This window comes from Muscardinus avellanarius (assembly GCF_963383645.1).
Source record: "Muscardinus avellanarius genome assembly, chromosome: 1".
Lineage (NCBI taxonomy): Eukaryota > Metazoa > Chordata > Mammalia > Rodentia > Gliridae > Muscardinus > Muscardinus avellanarius.
In genome coordinates this window covers 9,356,567-9,377,454 of record NC_137786.1, presented here as the reverse complement: position 1 = coordinate 9,377,454, position 20,888 = coordinate 9,356,567, and the positions used below count along the sequence as shown (strand labels likewise).

Genomic DNA, 20,888 nt, shown 5'->3' with positions numbered 1-20,888 from the left:
ATGCACTAGGCTTTCCTATGGAATATTAAAGGCAAGACCCCAAAGAATCAACAGACTCCAAGTCAATTTACCAATATCTAGAATAAATCTTTAAAATATAAGAGGAATACAAGGATATTCAGCACCCCACAAATTAAAATTAAGAACATCTGGCATCCAGTTGGAAATTGGATTATCAAGTAAAAAGGGAAACTACATTCTGTAATGAGGGGAAACAGCTCAGAATTGGCACAAATGTCAAGACTAGCAAACATGGCAAATGCATTTTCTTTGTTCCAGAAAGCTGAATAGAAACATAAGAAATATATGAGGAAAAAAAAATGCCTAGAGTCAAAAGTATCCTGTCTGAAATGAAAAAACATGAGATGAAATCAGTGGCAGATTAGACACTGCAGAAGAAAATATTAGTAAAATTGAGAACGACAGTGGAAACTATCCAATAAGAAAAATTGAGATAAAAAAGAAGGAGGTACAGATCCATACCAGTGAGCATCCACTGGCCTGATATATGCCTAATTGTATTCCCCAAGTAAGGAGAGAGAGAGACAGAGACAGAGAAGGAGAGACAGAGAGACAGAGAGACAAAAGGGAGCAAGAGGACAGGAAAAAGTAATGAAGCAATAGGGTTGAAAACTTCCCAAACATAATGAAAACTGTAATGGTACAGATGCAAGCAATTCAAAGAATTTCAACAGTAAAAATCATAAAGAACCTGCAGCAAAGCTGGGTGCAGTGGTGTACGCCTGTAATCCCAGTAATTAGGAGTCTGATATGGGAAGATTGAAGGTTTGAGGCCAGTGTGTAGAAACTTAGTGAGACCCTGTTTAAAAACAGAAACAAAAAAGGCTGGAATATGTAACTCAGAAGAACACCTGGGCTTCAATCCCAGTACAAGAAAGAAAAAGAAAAGAAAGAAAGAAAGAAAGAAAGAAAGAAAGAAAGAAAGAAAGAAAGAAAGAAAGAAAGAGAGAAAGAAAGAAAAAGAAAGGGAGGGAGGGGAAGGAAGGAGGGAAAAAGAAAGAGAAGAGAGAGAGAGAGAGAGAGAGAGAAAGAAAGAAAGAAAGAAAGAAAGAAAGAAAGAAAGAGGGGAATATAGGGAAAAAGACAGAAAAAGAAAGAAAGAAAGAAAGAAAGAAAGAAAGAAAGAAAGAAAGAAAGAAGGAAAGAAAGAGAGAAAGAAAGAAAAGAAAGAGAGAGAAAGTGAGGAAAGGAGGGCAGGTAACGTACATCATAATCATATTGCTCCAAATAAGTAATAAAGAAAAACTATGAAAAGTAGCCAAAGGGGGGAATCCACATTCCTACAAAGATAAGGAGAACATTGTTTCTAATCAGCACTAAGAAGAGAGGCGACATCTATAAAACACCGAAGAAGTGCTGAGCCTGCTGGGCTCCTTGTACATTAAACTGATTTTAGTTTGGTATCTGGCAGACACAACGTGTCCCTAAAGGAAACTTTCAGGCCACCAATTACACGTAGCACGGTTGTAGAGCTATCTATAAATGAAACTCCTTCTGAGCCTTGTCAAAGACATAGAGGTACCTGGGAAGCCACGTCGTTAATCACCTGAGCAGCCATGCCGGAGAGGAATTCTAACATGAAAACATCACTTGAATCGTGGCTGTGTGCTCGGAGCTATGGCAGATCAGGCCGTGCTTCCCCGTAGTCCGGTCTTCAGTCCTGGAGAGAAGCAGGTACTCATAAGCCCTGAGTCAAGGCTCTGGCACCACACGCAGGGGCCACAAGATTAAGAGATTGGTTTGGCTTTAGAAAAGACTCCCAAGGAGCGCCTGGCCACTTTGAACCACAGCCGGGCTCCCAGGGAAGTGGTTAGAACTTGCGGCCCCACTGGTGAGAGCAGGAGCTTTGATCTTGCATGGATCCTTCCCACAGAACATGCTGTTGTAAATAATAAAGCACTGGATGCTGTAAATCAACCTGACATCTTCTTTCATCAATTAAACATTTAAAAAGTCTCCCGCCGTGGCCCAGGAACTAGAAGATAATTGAGATGAAGAGATGAGGAATATGACGAGATCTCTTTCCTTACAGTATAATAAGCATGTGAAATAGACAATTCAAAGGTCACTCTAGATGCTGTGATGGGAGTGTGTCCTATGGGCCAGGTGACCAGGAGGAGGTCACTTGTAGGAGGAAGTGGGAAGCCAGGCAAGAGCACCCTTCCAATGTGACTGGTTAAAGCTTCGGGGACAGGACTCAGTGACTTGGAATTCTTTTAATAACACTAGGGTGGGCTGTTATTCAGGGAAATGCCAGCTGCTATAACAAAGGCCATATGCAAGGGCTCAAGCAAGATAGAAGACAGATGTTACTTTCTCCAGTTGTCACAGTAAAGGACAGGGGTTAAAGACAGAAAGTGCCTCTCCAGGAATTAATTCACTGGTGTCCGGAGCTGTTCTATTTTCTTCTACATTTGACTCACAAACTACCCTGGTCATCACCATCTACCAGCAGGAACCAAAACAAACTTAAGTCCATGACAAGAAGTCTTCTCTTAAGAAAATCAGAGTCACATCTGCATGCCCCTACTTGGAATCTGGGCTCCACTCCTGGCCTCCTGGCCTCCTGGCCTCCAGGAGACAAATGCTTCCCGACGCTCCTACTTCAACAATGAGCAAGAATTCACATCAAGGTAATATAAACCCAGATGCAGGAAAAATAAAGATCTCTCTCTTTTAATACAACAAAGATTTGCCTGTGTATGCCCTTTATGTTATAAAACAAAGCACTTATAAAATATAATTGCTCTCAAGTTTCCTTACCACCTATGATTTCAACGAAATCTGTGCCTTGTATTTGCTAGACTGAAAGTCCTCATCCACACAGGCATTTCAGAATGTATCCTAAAGATGAGTTTCAGATTTCATCCCTCCCTTTACCAAAAGAAAGACATTGGTTAATATCCTCAAAGTCGAATGCTTCCTGGCTCCAAAGAGACATAGAAAGTCCAGCTTCTTCTACCTGTGGCATACCATGTTAAAAAGAAAAGGAAAGAAAAAGGAAAGAATAGAAATATTAAAAGAAAAGTTTTCTAACTTGGTTATCCAGAAAGTAAGAAAAAGAAATGGCTGTGTTATTTTCATTGCCTTATATATAGCATAAGGAAATGTCACTGGAGCTGCCGTGTGTCTGTGACCTCAGTGGCTGGTTGCTGCCCTTGTCATCAGCATCTCTGTATTTAAAGGGCATGGCCGTCAGAAGCTCCATTCTGAACCTCTGTGGTGTGGTTCATTCACGCAGCCCTGCCATGCAGGAGGCTCAGGGTGAGCTCGACGGCAGGCTTCACTTGCAGTGCGTGAGGCCAGCGATCCAATGGGGTCATATTCAGTTCCTCAGAAGTCGTTTCTAAATGCGTTACACACAGGGATGACACCTCCAGTTTAGATAACATTCATGATTAAAGGAAATAAAAACACTCTTTCTGTTCAGAAAGGGCCATTTTTAAAGACAAGTTTTTTGTTTTTTGTTTTAATTGAAAATTACTGATCCTTGAGGTAGCTTGAGAGCTGGGGGAAAGATAGAATTGCTCTTTCTTAGTAAATGCGTCCTCTGGATCACTTTTGCTTCAGCCTGGCCTTCTTAAAGTGCATCAAAATGCTTTATCCCAGGAAACCCTCTTGCCTGCTCATTCATATATTCAGCTTTGCATAGATATGCGCAATAAAATTCAGTCTCCACACTAATCTTATTTACATTTTAAAAAATACAGATACAAGCAGGGCATGGTGCCGCACACCTGTAATCCCAGCATTTGGGAGGCTGAGACAGGAGGATCCCGGGTTGTGGCCAGCCTCAGCTACTTAGTGAGGCCCTTTGCAGTTCAGTGAGACCCTGTTTCAAAATAAAGAATAAAAAACAATAGTGCTGGGGGTGTAGCTCAGAGGTAGAATGCCCCTGGATTCAATCCCCAGTCCCCCCCACACACACACACACACAAAAAAATACAGATACAAATACTTTAGACACACTATAGCCGCCATTACCTTAACCAAGATTTGTATTCATTAAATTTATTTATTGCTTTGCTTATATAAGGAAATTTTTTACTATTTCTCTTGATTAGAGGAACCACTTGGATAAAAACATTTGGAGGCCTTTCTTTCCCTTGAGATGCCTGCATTTTCTCTTACAAGTATATCCCCCACTTTTCTAAATAAACTTCCGTCTTTGTCTCTGAAAAAAATAAATAAAAATACATTTTGGAATTTAGAAAACAAATATATTCTATCCTTTAACACTGAATTTAATATGGACATCCAAATTCTATGTCCAGTGCAGAGTAACAGAGTTAAAAGGACCGTGTACTGACACTGCCCAGTAGCCTCAGAAATCCGGGAACAGCCACCGACTACAGTCCTTTGGGAGTCCAGACAATAATAACAACAGCAACACCATCAACAACAATAATAATATAACGTGGAGGGGGAAAAACAGTTTCTGAATACTTTGTCTATTTTTATTTGTACCGGGGATTGAACCCATTCTACCTCCAAGCCACATCTCCAGAACTTTATACTTTTCATTTAAAAACAGAATCGTGCTATGTTGCTGGGACTAATCTCAAACCTGTGATCCTTCTTGTCGCAGACTCCCAAGTACAAGGGTTATAAGCATGTGCCACCATGCTCGGCTCTATACTTTTAATAGTAAACTGCCAGTAAAAGAAGGCTGAATATTTAACTTTGAGTGGGGGATACTTTCTGCCCTTTTATCATGAGGATGTGAGACCGTGATAAGTAACTAGGGCTTATTTACCAATGGTATTGGTATTGTCAGTAAGTTCAATAAGTTGTAAATTTCCGAATCCCCTGCATTCTATACCAAATTCATTGTATGTATTTCTCATTTTATAGCATAGGACTCTGAGCACAGTGTGGCCTGTGACACCACAAGTTGCCAGAATGCTTCCAAAAGATTAAACTGTGTTTGGAAGAGAGATTTGTAAATGTGACCTTTCTTTACCATGTCAAAAGAAAGAATGAGAAGTCGGGTTTAGTGCTGCTGGCCTGTAATTCTATTTAGGGAGAGTGAGGTAAGAGGATCACGAGTTCAAGGCCAGCCTGGGCAACTTGGTGAGCTTCTCTCTCAAAATAAAATAAATTTTTGGAAACGGCTGGAATGTAGCCCTGTGATAGAGTGTTTGACACATACAAAGCCCTAGTTTCAACCCCAGTCCAAAAAGAAAAAGAAAGAAAAAGCAGAGGAATGGCTGATTTGATAAAGCCAGTGGGAAAATGATCATTTAACAGAAAAGCATTTAATTGCAGATTATTCTTCTAAGGTAGAACTTTTAAGGAGTAAAAAATTAATCCACAAACTCAGATCTTCTGCACATGATGGGTTCAGCTGCAGAACATAGAATTTTTTTACTTAAAGAACATTCCCTATAGTTATCTAGCAAATTACTGAGATTTCAAGGGGGGAGGAGAGCTAAATTATAATAAGAATCTCCTTTCAGGAATACAAATCAGCTTTAACGATTGTCTCAGCTTAAGCAGGGGAGAATTAAAAAAAAAAATTATAGTCATCAGTAATGATTTTTAAAAACGAAGCCCCTAAAAATCCTCATTAGAGTAAGGTGGCTGGAATAAGAGGGTTGAGAACACCACCGTTATCACCAACCCTTCCATACATATGATGAGGAAATGTACTGCACAGGAATCAGGTGCAAGTAACTGTGCTATGTAATTCACTTTCGCTTCATCTCTGAGCCCTTATTTTTGCCTGATGTAAACTGATGATATTTGAAATCTTCTACGCAAACACGTGCCTATATAACTAATGTTTCCAAAGTATAAATTACTTCTGTGCACCAATAATTAAAGTATCAAACCCCTTGTCTGGTTATTTCCTTCCACTAGGGAGAACATCTCACTATTGGCCATTTTCTCATGTCAAAAATGTGCATCTAACATTCATACACCTGGGGAGTCCTTTTTTTTTTTTTAATCTTTGCTATTATCCTAACTCTCAAATCAGTGCGCATCAAGGCTGAAGGATTCGCATTATTCTTCAAATACCACACCATGTTTTCATCGAACATGGAGGGATACGATAGCTGGACTTCCAAGGACAAAGTCTTATCTGTCCTTTCTTGGCTCACTCCAGATAGCGCCAGTTCTCTGTGTGTGTGGAGGGACAGAAGGAAAGGCAAGGCAGTGTCTGAGAAGCTGAGCAGAGGGTTAGGCTGGAGGGAAAGAGAAGACAGAAAGGAGGGGTAATGTCAGCAGCACAGAGGGGCAGGTATGGAGAGCAGGACCCAGGTTGAGGACCATAGGAGACTCTGCACTATGTCCACATTGACTCCACGGGTTGAGTTCCATTCTCATCCTTTATCTTTCCTCTTTGGTTTTTTGGGAAAGGCCCAACCATGTGTGGGCTATATAAGCTAAGGTATCCAGTCTGTGTCGGGCGGGGTGCTAGAGACCCAGGGCATAGGTGATAGTTAGGGTCAGGAGATTTGTCCAGGGGAGTCGTGTTTCACGTGTGGGTCGAATGCATTAACAGAAATGGACCCTGGTACCAGGAGAAAGTGCTGCCCCTTTGGGAAAGGGTATCAGACCCAAATACCAGATCCTAATAAAAAGCTTCCAAACCTTGATTCTTTTTCCTTGATGCTTTTCCTAAGCCTCCTGACCATCCATTTCTTTGCTCCCTAAGAGTCGGGCTGTAAAATAGTTCCCAACCACGTAGAAATGTCCGGGTGAGTTTTACCTGCTCGCCCACCCCTCGGGCTTCCTGAGCTGGAGGCACAAGAAGGAACCGGAGAAAAGTGTGTGTTGATGGATGCTGGTGATGAGAAACTATATGAATGTGATTCTAACGTAGGACAGGATGAAGTTGTTTGTTTTTTTAATCTCATATTTCATGCAGGGCTGGGCTGAGGATGTGGCAGGCATGGCGTATGCCCTACGTTCACTGCCAGAGGGGGCTCCCTGCCTGCCACAGGTGAGAGCCAGCTCTGGGCTGCCTGTCCTTATGGGGGAAGGGGGTGGAGAGGGCCCCTGGGAGAGGGGTGGGGAAGGTCTGGTCTCCAGGTAGACTCTCCCTGAGAATCCAAAACCTCATTCCGTGAATGATCTGATTCCTTCAAATCATAAATGAAACTGCAACACAATAAACCCTTTTATTGTCAATTTTTATTGCATACTATTCTCTGGGACAGTATAGAAGATTATAAAATCTCTATGTGCATGTATGCAAAGCTGAACCTATTTTCATTCTGTTAAATGAATCTGAATCCTAATGCTTTATTTTTTAATACTATCTGTACATTTTAATATGAAGCATTAGCTCTGTTCCACTCAGGTTGATTACCACCAACCCAAAACAAATTGTATGTCTTACTTCATAGAGAAGACATTGTATTATGCCCCAGACATTTTTAATCTTAATTTTTTTTAAAAAGCACTAATTTTATAAATTTCCCTCTTGATTCTCGATGTCATATTTACCTCTCCTTGCACCTGCATTTTTCTAATTTATTTGTTTCTTTATAATTTAGCAAAGGACTTATTCCTCTGCATGTGTGGCAACTGGTTTCTATGTCCCATCTCCAAATTCACCCATACCCACAAAGTCAACCTTACTCAAACCTCAAACCATTCCACTTTCTATTTTTGGGGTGGTTCTTTTTTTATTCCTCTTAATGGCCAGCCCTGCCTGTCCCAAACCTTCATATCTTAAAGCATTAAATACACACATCCCACAAATGACTTTCAAGCTCAAATAGCGGAGACACTATTAGGAGAGAAACGAAGTGTGGTTCATGGATTAACCCAAAAACCCATATCATATGTCAAAGGCAAAAAAAAAAAAAAAAAAAGCTAAAACATTTAAATGCATGTCTAACATATTCAACCTATTTTACAATAAGGTCTTGATAATTCATAATTTTTTGGCTCCTGTAAACAGCTGTCTGAAAACCCACAGGTACTACTGGCTTATAGGGTTTTCTACTTCTGTTCCTAACACCCTTTGCCTTCCTTCTTTTGGCAGTGGTCAGTATATATTCGAGCTGCTGTCCGGAAAGAGAAAGGCCTGCCTATTCTTGTGGAACTGCTCCGAATAGACAATGACCGTGTGGTGTGTGCAGTGGCCACGGCACTCCGGAACATGGCCTTGGATGTCAGAAATAAGGAACTCATTGGTAAGTCCTCTGATTCACAGAGCCCCAGCTTTTCAATGAAAACATTTTCGTGTGGGGTATTTGTGGTTAAAACCGTATGTGGGGCATATGCTTGGCAGAAGCCGTGCATTTATTAGAGGCCTCGTGTTTTCCAGTCCTCCTGCTTTAAAGCCACTGAGCTGATGGATCTTTTAGAATTTGAAGGAGAATGTGATTTTTTTTGGCGCTTTCATTCTTGCCAATTAAAAACAGCCATGGTGCTCAGCATTCAACCTGTCATGACTATCTTTTAAATCTCTGTTAGGCTGTTTGCTTAGTTCTTATGTGTGATAGGGTATGCATTCCTCGTCTCTCCTTCTCAATTTTTCATTTATTTTGAATGAGACAATACTGGCTCCTTAATCCTATTTTTTTTAAAAATTCCAAAGAGCCTGTTGTAGTGGTACATGGCTGTAATCCCAGTACTTGGGAGGCTGAGACAGAAGGATCGCAGGTTGAACAACTTAGCAGACTGTATTTTTAAAAAGAGGGTTAGAGGTGGAGCTTGGAAGTAGAATGGCCCTGAGTTCCATCTGTAGTCCCCTCAAAAATCTCCCTAATAAATATTGAAAATCTTCTATTAATGAATCATTAAAGAAGTAATGTGGCCATGTGTTTAATCAACAAATATGTATTCATAAACTACTTCACTCCAGGCCTCTTCTAGGTCTAGATGTTGTTATCAATAAATGTAAGAAGCTGAAAATCTTTTTCTTGCGAAGTTCACATACAAGAGACAAGAAATGTAAAACAAACAAATGATTTACTTGGTGTATTAGAAAGGTTTATGGGGGGAAACTACAGCTGGGTCAATGAGGCTGTAGTTGAAAGGATGGTGGATTTTTCTTCAAATTGCGTGAAATTCACATAATCATACCTTTCTAAAAGGTATAATTCCAGTGATGTTTGTTATGTCTCAGTGTTGTCTGACCACCACCTCTATCAAGTTTCGAAACATTTTCATCAGACCTAAAGCAGCCCCAGGCCCACTGAGCAGTCTTTTTCCATTTCCTTTCTCCCATGACCTTTTATGTCTGGCTTATTTTCCTAAGCATGAGTTATAATTTTATTTTATTGTTTTTGTTATACATTGATCAGTTATAATGGTAAATATCATTAGTATACAATGTATAATAATTAAATCTAGTTAACATGTTAAACCTAGTTAATACCCATCACCCCAAACACTTCTCACTTTTCATAGTGAGAACATTTAAAATATAAAATGTGTCATTGTTATCTATAGTTACCATGCTGGGAAATAAATATTAAAAAAATCACACTTCCTATCTGCTGAAAATGTGTACTCTTGACCAACGTCTCCCCATGCCTCCAACTCCATCCCAGCCTCTAGAAACTGCCATTCTACTCTTTGCTTCTAAAAGTGCATTGGTTTATTTGTTTTATATTCTACATACAAGTGAGATTATATAGTATTTGTCCTTTTCTGCTTTGCCTATTTCACAGAGTGTAGTGTTCTCCAATTCCATCTGTATTGTTATAAATGACAGAATTCCCTCCTAGTTTAAGTCTGACTAGCATTCCATTAGGTATATATATATATAATGTTTTAATTTTCTATTCATCTATTGATGGACACTTATATTGAGTTCCTATCTTAGCTATTGTGAATCATTCACAGTGAGCATGTGAGCATATATAGGTAGTCAATGTACTGATTTCTAATTCTTTGGATATATACCCTAAAGTGGAATTACTAGGTCATGTGGTAGTTCAATTTTTTGTGTGTGAAACCTCCATACAGTTTTCCATAATGGCTGTGATAATTTACATTTTTACCAACAATATGCAAATATTTCCTTTTCTCCACATCCTTGCCAAAACTTCTCTTCATCTTTATTTTTATTATTTTTTTTTGTCAGTATTGTGGATGGAACCCAGGGGCATTCTACCTCCAAGCTACACCTCCAGCCCTGTTTTTTGTCCTCTGTTTTGTGACAGGGTCTCACTGAGTTGCAACAGGCCTCACTAAGTAGCTGTGGCTGTCCGCAAACCATGATCCTCCTAGCTCAGCCTCCCAAATGCTGGGATTATAAACATCAACCACCATACTCACTTTCATTAAAAAGATGTAAGATTATGCAACAGGCATAAGGTGATAGCCCATTGTGGTTGGATTTGCATTTCTTTATTAGTTACTGATATTGAGCATGTTTTATATGTCTCTTGGCCACTTGCATGTGTTCTTTTGAGAAATATCCATTTGTTTCTTTTGCCCATTTTTAAACCAGGTTCTTTTATTGGTATTGGTTTGCTTAAGCTTTTAAATATTTGAGATATTAGCCCATTATCAGATTTATGGTTTGCAAATATTTTCTCCTAATAATCTATAGGTGGTATACTCATACTGTTAATTATTTCCTTCACTCCATAAAAGCTTTTTAGTTTGATATAATCCCTTTTGTCTATTTTTGTTTTTGTTCCCTGAGCTTTTGGGGTCAAATTCAGAGAATCATTATACAAACCAGTATTGTGTATTTTTTTCCTTAGGTTTTCTTCTTGGAGTTTTGTAGTTTCCAGTCTCACATTTAAATATTTAGTACATTTTGAGTTAATTTTTAATACGGTGTGAGAAAAGGTTTCAGTCTCATTCTTGTGTTTGTGGACATCCAGTTTAAGGTTGTGAATTGAAATGAGATGACAAAGTGGGAATGGTGGCAGGTACCCCTTGAGCAAAGACAAGGTAGGGGGCATGCAGATATTTATGGCAAAGAGAATTTAAGTGAAGAAGCAGCCTCTGAAGATGGCTCCTTGGAGTGGGGACTGGGAGAAAGCCATTGGTATAAAACCTTTAAAGGACCTTTTGTGTCTGGCAGAGCAAGTAGTCGGAGCCCAGGCCAGAGAAGCCTTCTCATGCTCCTTTCTTTGTAGCGGGGAAGATGCTCAGGCCAATTACCAATTATTGAACCCACAGAGACTTACTGGGAAAAGACACAAGTTCTCATGGACCACTGTCCTGATGGGGAGGTATGTGGTATCTTGGAGATGACAGCTGAAGCATTACTGGCCGATCATGTTACAGAGCAAGTCTGGCAGAATGACCACAGGTAACAGGTGCCAGTGGACAGCATCTGGAGTGTGGGTATTGGAGAGCTGACCAGCTTCTGTGGCCAAGGTGCAGCTTGTCTGTAGCCTCTTGGGAACTGGGGGAAATGAGATATGAGTGCACAGAGGGGCAAGACTCCATTCCTGAGCAGCTGGAAGGCCAGAGTTGACATATTAAACCTGTTGTCATCTGGGAGCCAGACAATTTTTCTTCTGCCTTTTCACGATGTCCATCAGATCCTCTAGTGGGAAAAAAAAAGAGTATTTGCAGGTGCTTGGCTACTTATTCACAGGAAAACCAGACTTCAGTTCTCTGTTGAATAAATGCTATTATTCATCATACTTCCAATGTATATTAAAAGGCAGGGAAGAAACTTGCAATTTGATATATCTACTTCGTTTGAGTTTAACTTACATGTTTGTGAGTTTTATATGTTGTGTGTATTTAAACTAGACTAATAGCTCAAAATATATAAGTCTTCATATACACTTTTCTTTTCCTTGTATAGTTATTTTAGACAGGACAGGGCGAGGGCTTCCAATAAAATCCTATCGCTTCTTTATAACATGGAGGGGGAAATCAATACTTAATCAGTCTAGTGCCTGGATGCTGACTACTAGCTATTGTGTGTTTGTGTGTTTTATTTCTTTTGGTGGATTAAAATATAACAAAATAGTAGACTATCGATTGGTTTTCTAGCTCCTGGGCACCTTCTTTTTCTCAAAAGCCAGTTATCTAGCACTCTCTCTGAGACAGGAACATTTGAAGCTCCATATTTTCCATGTTAAATTAAGCCTTTCCCATCAAACGTCGCCAGACAGGAAATAGAGCCAGTCATTTGGAAGCAGAAGTGAAAGTATCTAAGTCATCGGCATTACAGAATCAATAACTGTTTTTTCTTGAATGAAAAGAGTTTAATATAACAAAAATAACATTGTATTCTACTTAGAAGAAAGGAAATGAGACTTTTACTAACTCTTCTACTTTAAATATGGCATAAAAGTAGTTATTTTGTAGGAAGATGCTATAGTGAACTTTCTGTATTGAAAAGAAGTATTCAGTGACTTAGAATCAGGAACAAGAAGAAAGATTCCATGTGGATGAGTTCCACTGCTATCAACTCTCACTGAAAGCTTTGGTGACTTCATGTGCTTTCATGTCATTAAAAGTAATCCCAAGGCAGATGACTCCCAAATACATATTTTTGGCAGGAATTTTTTATCTCATATCTAATTGTCTGTCCAGCATCTCCACTGGATGTTTCATGGGCGTCTTAAATATAACATGCCCACAACTGAGTTATCCCCAGACCTGATCCTTCTATAATCTTCCCCATTACAAAAAAAATGGCCAATTGTCCTTGGTATGACCCAAGAAGATATCTTGGAGTCTTCTTTGACTCATACACAGCTCAGTTTCAAAGTCAGTACATCAATACATCTGGTCTTTGTTCTGGATTGTTCCAGAATCTAACATATGTCAGCATCCTCATGACTCTATCCCTGGCCCAGGGCTCCTATAATCTCTTACCTCGATCATTACTTCTTCCTGGTCTTTCTGCAGCTACCTCAACCTGTACACTCTATTCTTTCTGCAACAAGCAGAGTGACCCCATTGAAACCTGAATAAGAGTGTATCATTTCTCCATCCCAAACCCTCCTTGCCTCAGTCTAAAGTGATGTCTTTGCAACACAGACCCAGCTCTATCAGATCCAGCTCTCCATTACCTCTCAGCCTCATCTTCCAAGCCTCTCAACAGCCATAGCTCTATATGGTCATTGGTTCATTGCCTCCTTATCACAGGAGCCAAGATCTTGCCTTGTTCCCTCTTCCGGGAATCTTCTTTCTCGGGTATCCACTTGACTCAGCCCCCACCTCACTCAGTTTTTGCCCAGATGTTATGTCACCAAGAGAAGCTTTTTCTGTCTGCCACACTTACTATTGATCAGTATAGATATAGTCCCAATTTAAGATGTATCAACTTATGATTCTTTGACTTCACAATGGTACAAAAAACATACGTACTCGATAGAAACTGTACTTCAAATTCTGAATTTTGATTTTTCCCCAGGCTAGTGGTATGTGATCTGGTCCTCTCTCCCTTATTACCAAGAGTCACAGTGAGCTCCCAGTTAGCCAAGTGGTCACAGAGGTAAATAACCCTTATTCTACAGGGTGCTACATTGATAAGTGTTGATGTTCAGTGGGTAAGGTACCTTAAATGCATTTTTACTTACACCTTCAACTTACCATAGTTTATTGCAACATAACCTCTTTGTAAGGCAAAGATTATGTGTATATAATATATTATTTGCTGACCATTCTTCTCATTTATCTCACACCCCTGGAATATAAAAGCCCATCAAGAGAGCTAGAACCCTGTTTTGTTTGTTTGCTAAAGTATCCCATGTACATGGGACAGTATGTGGCCCCTAGTAGGGACTTAATCAATATTTCCTGAATAAATGATTAACCTAGATCAACCTCCATCTGAAAACAAATCCCAAATCATCACAACACTAAGTAAGCAAATTAAATAAAAGATTAACTAAAGAAAGGGGGTTTCATGCCAATACATTATCAAAAAGCCAGTTTAATTTCTTCTTAAGCTTTTTAAAAGCATGCAGACACTTAAATTTCTAAAGGAATCTATTTTTTTTCTGTCTTCAGTTCTAGGGTTTTAATTTAAATTACAACTCTTCTTTGATCATCCTCTTAGTTGCGGAAGATGTCACAATTGAAGCAAAGAGGTGGTTCATCTTCCTTGGACTCTATTATCGGGGAAACTCTGAAGAAGCTATTGCACACTAATCATCCTACCCTTTTAGTTCTACTGAAGAACATATAGTATCATAACAGAAGTGTAAGATGCCCAGCTTCTCCCATATCTTCTCATTTGTTCTGTTTCCATGGTTATGCATTATTTCTATGAACTGTGATAAGTTTGCTATAGATAGATCTCTGCATTCTTCTTAATGACATGGCCCAGTAGCAAAGGTTCATGTACATCCATACATGTCTTTGCACACTTCAAAAATGCTAATTATCCTTCTGAATAGGAAAGATTTTTAAAGAATGATAATAATTAGCTTCGGTGAAAAGATCCAACAATAGTGTATCACTTCCAGCATGTGTAGCAAAATGCCACCCATTTCAGCACTTGGACAGTTCCTTTCAAAGATGGCAGGCATTTCTTTTAACTAAATTCTTACCCCTCCTCCAGCAAAGAAAACCCAACAAAACAAAATTCTTGTAGTGCATATGAATTTTTACATTCTTCTCCCCCATCTGTTACAAATCCCAGCTTATGGTGGCCCTTCCTAACTAAGGCTATTCCTTGAACTCAAAGCTTCGTCCGGCAGCACATACTGGACAAGAAATCTGCTCACTTAGCTCAGATTTCTGCTGTGCAATTTCATCCTTGTATTGACTTTTACTCTTTTCATGGACACCATGCAGTTTTCCCCACTGAAATAATGAGCAGGGAAGGTTCGGGTTAGGGATAGGGTTAGAATTAGGGCTGCATTTATCTTACATACTATAGTGCCTCACACTTTGCTGTGCCCATAACAGACACGCAGTACACATTTGCTGAATGAGTTAACTAATAAATAAAGAGTGGAGAACAAATACCTATAGTGAGTAACCGTTCTAGATGAGGTCTGGGGCATGCCAAGTGGAAAGAGGAAGGGAAGAACAGATCTGTGTTTCGACCTCTTTCCATGGTCTCCAGGAACAGAGGAAAGACAGGCACCTCATCTGCTCCCTCAAACCGAAGACCCTAAACAAGTGTACACTACTACTGCTGCTTTTGAAGAAGATTGAGATCGTGTGGGAAATCGCAAAGCTTTCTGAATGTGACTCAGTCTCTGCCAGAGGCCCATGCTGGCAGGATCACTCCACCCCTGTGGTAACGTTGGCAGGGCCCATGGAGCACCCTCCTTTGCCTTCCCTAGGTGGTGGCTGCTTGCCATGCTGTCTGGCAGGCGGGCCAGAACTGGGATACTGTGATCATCCTCCCAGCTCCCTTGCATGTCTCCCTAGGCTGTAGAGAAGAACTGTCCAAAGCTTTGTGAGCCCAGCCCAGTTGTCAAGGTCCTTCTGCTTCAGCCTTCTGTGCTACCTGGCCTTTTACCATTTGGATGGTTGGCTCAGATTTGTGATGACCTATAAGCACTGTTCTTTCCTTCATCCCAGTACACACTGGTGTTATCGAGCCACTATTCACATTTGGCTAACCTTCATTTCACTTTGTCAACTAGCTGAGGTTCTGTCCAGGCAATCTTCTCCTCCCTAGTCCACCCCCAAAGGGGGCACAAGGCAAAAGTAGACCTTTGCTGGGGTCAGGAACACACAGTCCCCATATATACCCAGCAGTATGCGTCTCACACTAATGAAATCATGAACAAAATAAGAGTCCTTTTTTATCCCAAAGTTAATTACTTTTTAAACAGTAAATCCATCCCTTTCCCTCTCCTTACCCACCTATGAGCTTTCTGATCATCCATTTCATCCTTTTGGGGGCTCAGGGAATGGGGGAAGAGCAGTCCTACTTAGCTTTCTTGCCCCAATCTGTTTAGAATTCAGATAAAAAAATGATCTGGCCATTCTAAAGGCCACTTATAAACTCAGATTCCTGGTGATATTTAAAGTTAAACATATAATGGTCCATCTGGAACTGAAAATAAAGATTGAGCAAAGAAAGTAGAAATGTTGTCCATAGAATCACATTCACCCATGTCCTACCCTCGATCTTTCCTTACTGAGAAATGTGTTTTTCTTCGGAAAACTAGAGTGGAGTGGGAAGAATGGGGGGCAGGATCTATTTTTGAAATCCATTTTTATCCAAACCCTCAATCATGAGAGCGTGTTCTCTGGGGAGTAAGCAGATCCTTAGGGCCATGCCTTGACCTCCCCAAGGAATCACTCCAGTCATTTCTCAGAATTCGTCTGCAGCCTGGGATCAAAACATGTCCTAGGCATTATCCTGTGTGCGTTTGGAATGCCATGTTGCCCACGTAGTATCTCTTGGCACAAGAGAGGTCTCCAAAATCTCATGGGTTCCTCTCAGGTAAAATACATCATTGTATGTTATACTGTTTCCCACTCTCATGTCCATGCCTTGCATGGAGCAAAATTCCCTGGGGATGGGCACCCCATTCCGCAGACCTAACCTCTTGAGGGTCACTCATGATCAGACACCAAAGGCCCCTGCTTTACCTGTGCTCTTGCCCCTGATAATTTTGTGCTCAGAGAAAGACTTGAGGCTCTGGAACTCACCATGCAACACAGAGAGGCCAAGTGCTATTTTTCTTTCTGAGAACCTGTGAGCTTCTCTTTATTGAGTGGATATGAGGACATTTTGGAAAGGTACCTTCTCTGCTTTTCAAAACATGCTCTTCAGCCCAAAGCAGATGTTGTTTTAATTAAAACACAAGCAATTTCAATTAGTATTTTAAGAAGAAGCCTGATTTCTTAGACAAGGTGATTTATCAGACTACTCTCTGCCGGTTTGCTTTAATAACTTGATTTCCCGAGCCAAATTCTAGCAGAAGGAAAGTGCTATACTTTGGCTGAAAACCCCTGTCGTCAGATCAGGTGCCTGTGTTGCAGTACTCCAGTGCTCATCTCCTAACCCCCAGAACCTAATCTCACCAATACTGCCTCCCCTTCTCTCGAATCCGTGGGTTCCTCGTTAATTAACTTTGGACACCTAGTGGGGAATTTGGGCAGCTGGGTCTAGCAGATAAGAATTCCTTGGAAAGGGAGTTGTAAATAAATCAAAGAGCCAATAATTATTTTATTAAGTGGGTCTTTAATGATACTTCCCTTGGAAATACTCCATATGGGAAAAGGGCAAAAGTGAGAAATTTCTAGTTAATTCAAATTCAGAACCTCAGCTTGAAGCCCTCAAAGAAAAGCAAAAGAAAGAAAGGCCCTCTAACTTTATTTTGACTATTTAGACATTCATTTTATGCCTGGCCAAACAATTTCAGAAAGGTTTAGAGAAAAGGAAGTATGAGAAATGAAATGGATTTCCTCAAAAACCCCAGCTGAATCTTGAGAATCTAAAAATAGAAAAGAGGATTTCAGCAGGATCATGTTTTTAAATTGTATTCTCTTCTAAGTGTGTACTGCCACATTCTCCCCCTTACCAAAATTGAAAAAATAAAAAATTTTTAATCATGTGTAAAGAAATTGCCATTTTTTTAGATTCTATTACTAAAAGTAACAGGTTCAAAAGAGCTTAAAAGTTTAAAGGTAAATACTCTTTTTTTTTTTCATTCTGGCTGATGTTTGGTTATATGTATCAGGCTGAATCTTGAGGAATTACTGAGCTATAGTTGTAGGCTACTTCCAGAAACCAGATGGGGTGGACATCCTGCCCTGAAAGATGGAAGAGGCATGAAGAGCAGGAGGCGTGTATCTCAGAGAGATGCAATGAGAGCCGGAGGAAGGGCACAGCAAACCCTTTATGAGGAGCCAGGGAGCCCAGGAGGAGCTGGGAGCTTAGGATGTGTTCCTTCCTGTGGTGTTCACGGAGCCTGAGGCCAGAGGAGGGTGCTGGTCTGTGAAATGGCTTAGGCAGGAAGAACAGATTTTGTACCTAAGCCCAGTATGTGAAAAAGAATAAAAAATTGCTGCACTGACAGTGTACCAATAAAGTTTTTAAAAAGAAGGAAAAATTCATCTGTTTATCCTGCATGGCAAGAGTCAAAGGGACAATTAGTAAGAGGAGAAGAAAAGCAAAGCTTTTAACATTTCCCACCTGCTCCTCCTCAAATGTCTTAACTTGCTTGACACTCAGATTTCTTTTTCTACTATGACCTAGAAAGCTTGTAACCATTTACTACCAAAAGAGCCTATTTTTAATTAAAATAAAATTTCTATTCAATCTTGTGTTTAAGCAATGTCAGGCAAAACGAATGACTATGGAAAGTAGAGCGATTATAAGGACAAGTGGCTTGTTCTCTAGCAGACATGCTGTCCTTTGGGTCCTGGCTGGCTCATCCTTGGCGTTGGATGCAGGCCACTCAACCTGGGGCAGTGTGGACCCGGCCGATGCAGACAGATGTGAATGTGCAATATGCTGCTATTATTTAACAATCCGTGATATTGCAGCATCGACAGTAAAGGCTATTCAGTATTCATGATAGACCGGAAGATAAGAATCCCTGTGGCCCTCCCTCACTTTGAGACTTGAACAGTTGAATTAACTTGTCAGAAAGAAAAGTTACAGTCAGAAAATGGTATTAAACTTTTAATCAACTACTAAGTCCACAGGTTCATAGTCCTCACATCTGTGTCCATTTAAAAATGGATAGGTCCATTTTATTTATTTGTTTTTATTTATTTATTTATTTATTTATTTATTTATTTATTTGGTGGTGGTACTGGGGTTCCTGGAAGCCCTTCTACCTCCGGGCTACACTCCCAGACCTATTTTTACATTTTTATTTGGAAACAGGGTCTCCTAAGCCAACGCACGCGGCTGGCTTCGAACCTGCGTGATCCTCCTGTCCCTGCCTCCCAAGCGCGGGGATTACAAGCGTGCGCCACCACGCCCGGCCGGATAGGTCCATTTTAAAGGTGACCTTATTACTCAAAGAATGTTAGAAGCCCAATAGTTTACTCTCAAAATCATCAAATTTATTTCTCAAATATTAACCCCAAACTTAATTTTTCTGCTTTCCCTTATTTCCCCAGTGAACAATGAATGGAAATATTTACTTGTCTTCTTTTTCTTCATGCCCATGCATTCGATCCATCCTGTTGGATTGGTCATTCCAGTGGTATATCTCCTGAATTCTCTTGACTATTTCAGTATTTTCCCTTCCAGTTCTAGCCCACAGCAGGTCAAAGCTAATGCACACTGCGGGAATCCTACCTGCCTGTCCATCCTCTTCATCTATCTCATTGTCTCTGCCACCTCCCCTTCATTGTTGCCTTACACACACACACACACACACACACACACACACACACACACTTTAGAGGCTTTCTCTAAGGACCACACAGTATTTCCCTGGTGTGAATAATACACAATGAACTTTTCTGCCCATATATTTTTTTCAACCAAGTGGGTTTGCTCACAAAGAGCCTCCATGTTTCTTAGTACAGAAAGCATGCCTAGTCTTTCTTCTAATTTTGCTCTATACATCCAGTCGTGTTTAATATATCTGTGTATTTTGGTTTCTTCTTCATAGTTTTTTTTCCTGCCCCTTTGTCTTTCCTCTCGCCCTCTCCTTTGACTTTTCTCCCCCTCTTTACCCTCAGAACTCTCTCCTGAGTTTTCTCTTCAGCTGTACATCTGCAGCCTCACCTCTGTTTTGCTTCTTCTGCCAAATGAGAGTAATTCATATAAGTCTGTTATCATTTCTCTTCTGCCTGCAGAATGTTTTTCCTCAATTTCTGATAGCACACGTCTGCTGAAGATGAATTTCCTTGGCTTTTCATTTGATCTGAAAATATCCTTCTTTTGCCAAGAGGCATTTAGGATATTTCTGCTCTGTAGGTTTCTGAGATTAAGTTGTGTTTTCCTCTCAACACTTTAAGAACATTCTCCTGTCTCATTATCCCTGTTATATTGGTGATAAGTCAGTTACTGTATTGTTTTCCTCCATGTATTTTTATGCTCTCTGCTCTTCAGATATGAGATCATTGTTTTCTGTAGTATTTCTTCTGCCGCTTTCTCACTTTCATCTCTTCCTGGGACTCCAGTTACATATGTGCTACACCGCATGATACTGTCTCGTAGGTCTTGGTTACTCTATTCAAGCTTTTGCATTCATCTTTCTCACCTTGTGCTTTTAGTTTTAACAATTTCTAAAAGTCTTTCTTCAAGTGCATTGGTTCTTTCAAATTCTCTTTTAATCCTCTGTAAAGGTCATCTTATAAATCCTTCATTTCGGTTACTGTATTTGCTGCTTCCAGAATTCTCATTCAGTTCCTTCTTATAGTTTTTCCCTACTGATTTTTTCTCTTTTTCCATGCATGTTGCTCACTGTACCACTAAATATTTTTACATATATAACACATATAAAGGCACTTTCTGGGGGTCTTCTAACACTTGGATAATTGCAGGTTTAATTATCTTTTTCTCTTAATATGTGGTCATGTTTCTTTCTTTCTTTCTTTCTTTCTTTCTTTCTTTTTTTTTTTTTTTTTTGCTTCTTTGCATGTCTTGTTATTGTTTGCCAAGAGTTTTGGGGGTAAAATACTATAGGAGACTGAATTAAATAATTCATATACCCCCCAAAATCACATTCTTTCTTCTATTGATTTGCTAAGATGATAGGGTTAAGGTTAACTTAATGCATATTTTAGCACAGGCTTTTTTTTTTAACAATTCTATCTAGTTAGGGTTCAATGCAGTTTTCCACTGAATTCACATGGTTCAAGAATATGCTCAGCATGGAGCCTACAGTTGGGCTTGGAAGCTGACCATCTACAGATTCTAGAAGCCTCTCTATGTATACATTGCAGCCCAGCTACCAGGAATGTGAGCCATAGCCTATCTCCCTCTCCTCCTCTCTCATTTCTTCCCCCTCCCTTCTCTTCTCTTATCATGAGGTTCAACTGCCAGCTTTTTGGATTAAGGCATCACCTACATTTTTCAGCCTTAATTAGTT

General features: G+C 40.0%; 1 protein-coding gene across 4 annotated transcripts in view; it reads left to right on the top strand.

The window, feature by feature from the left end:
* The window catches only part of CTNND2 (catenin delta 2), a gene marked incomplete at both ends in the record, with an annotated part of 995,918 nt that overhangs the window by 877,712 nt on the left and 97,318 nt on the right, over window positions 1-20,888 (top strand). For 2 of the 4 annotated variants that reach the window (XM_080715499.1, XM_080715501.1), the window contains 2 exons: window positions 6,896-6,970; window positions 8,021-8,171. In XM_080715499.1, the coding sequence (XP_080571625.1) occupies window positions 6,896-6,970; window positions 8,021-8,171 (226 nt within the window). The remainder of the gene's footprint in view (window positions 1-6,895; window positions 6,971-8,020; window positions 8,172-20,888) is intronic. The other 2 variants (XM_080715500.1, XM_080715502.1) reach the window with 1 other exon arrangement.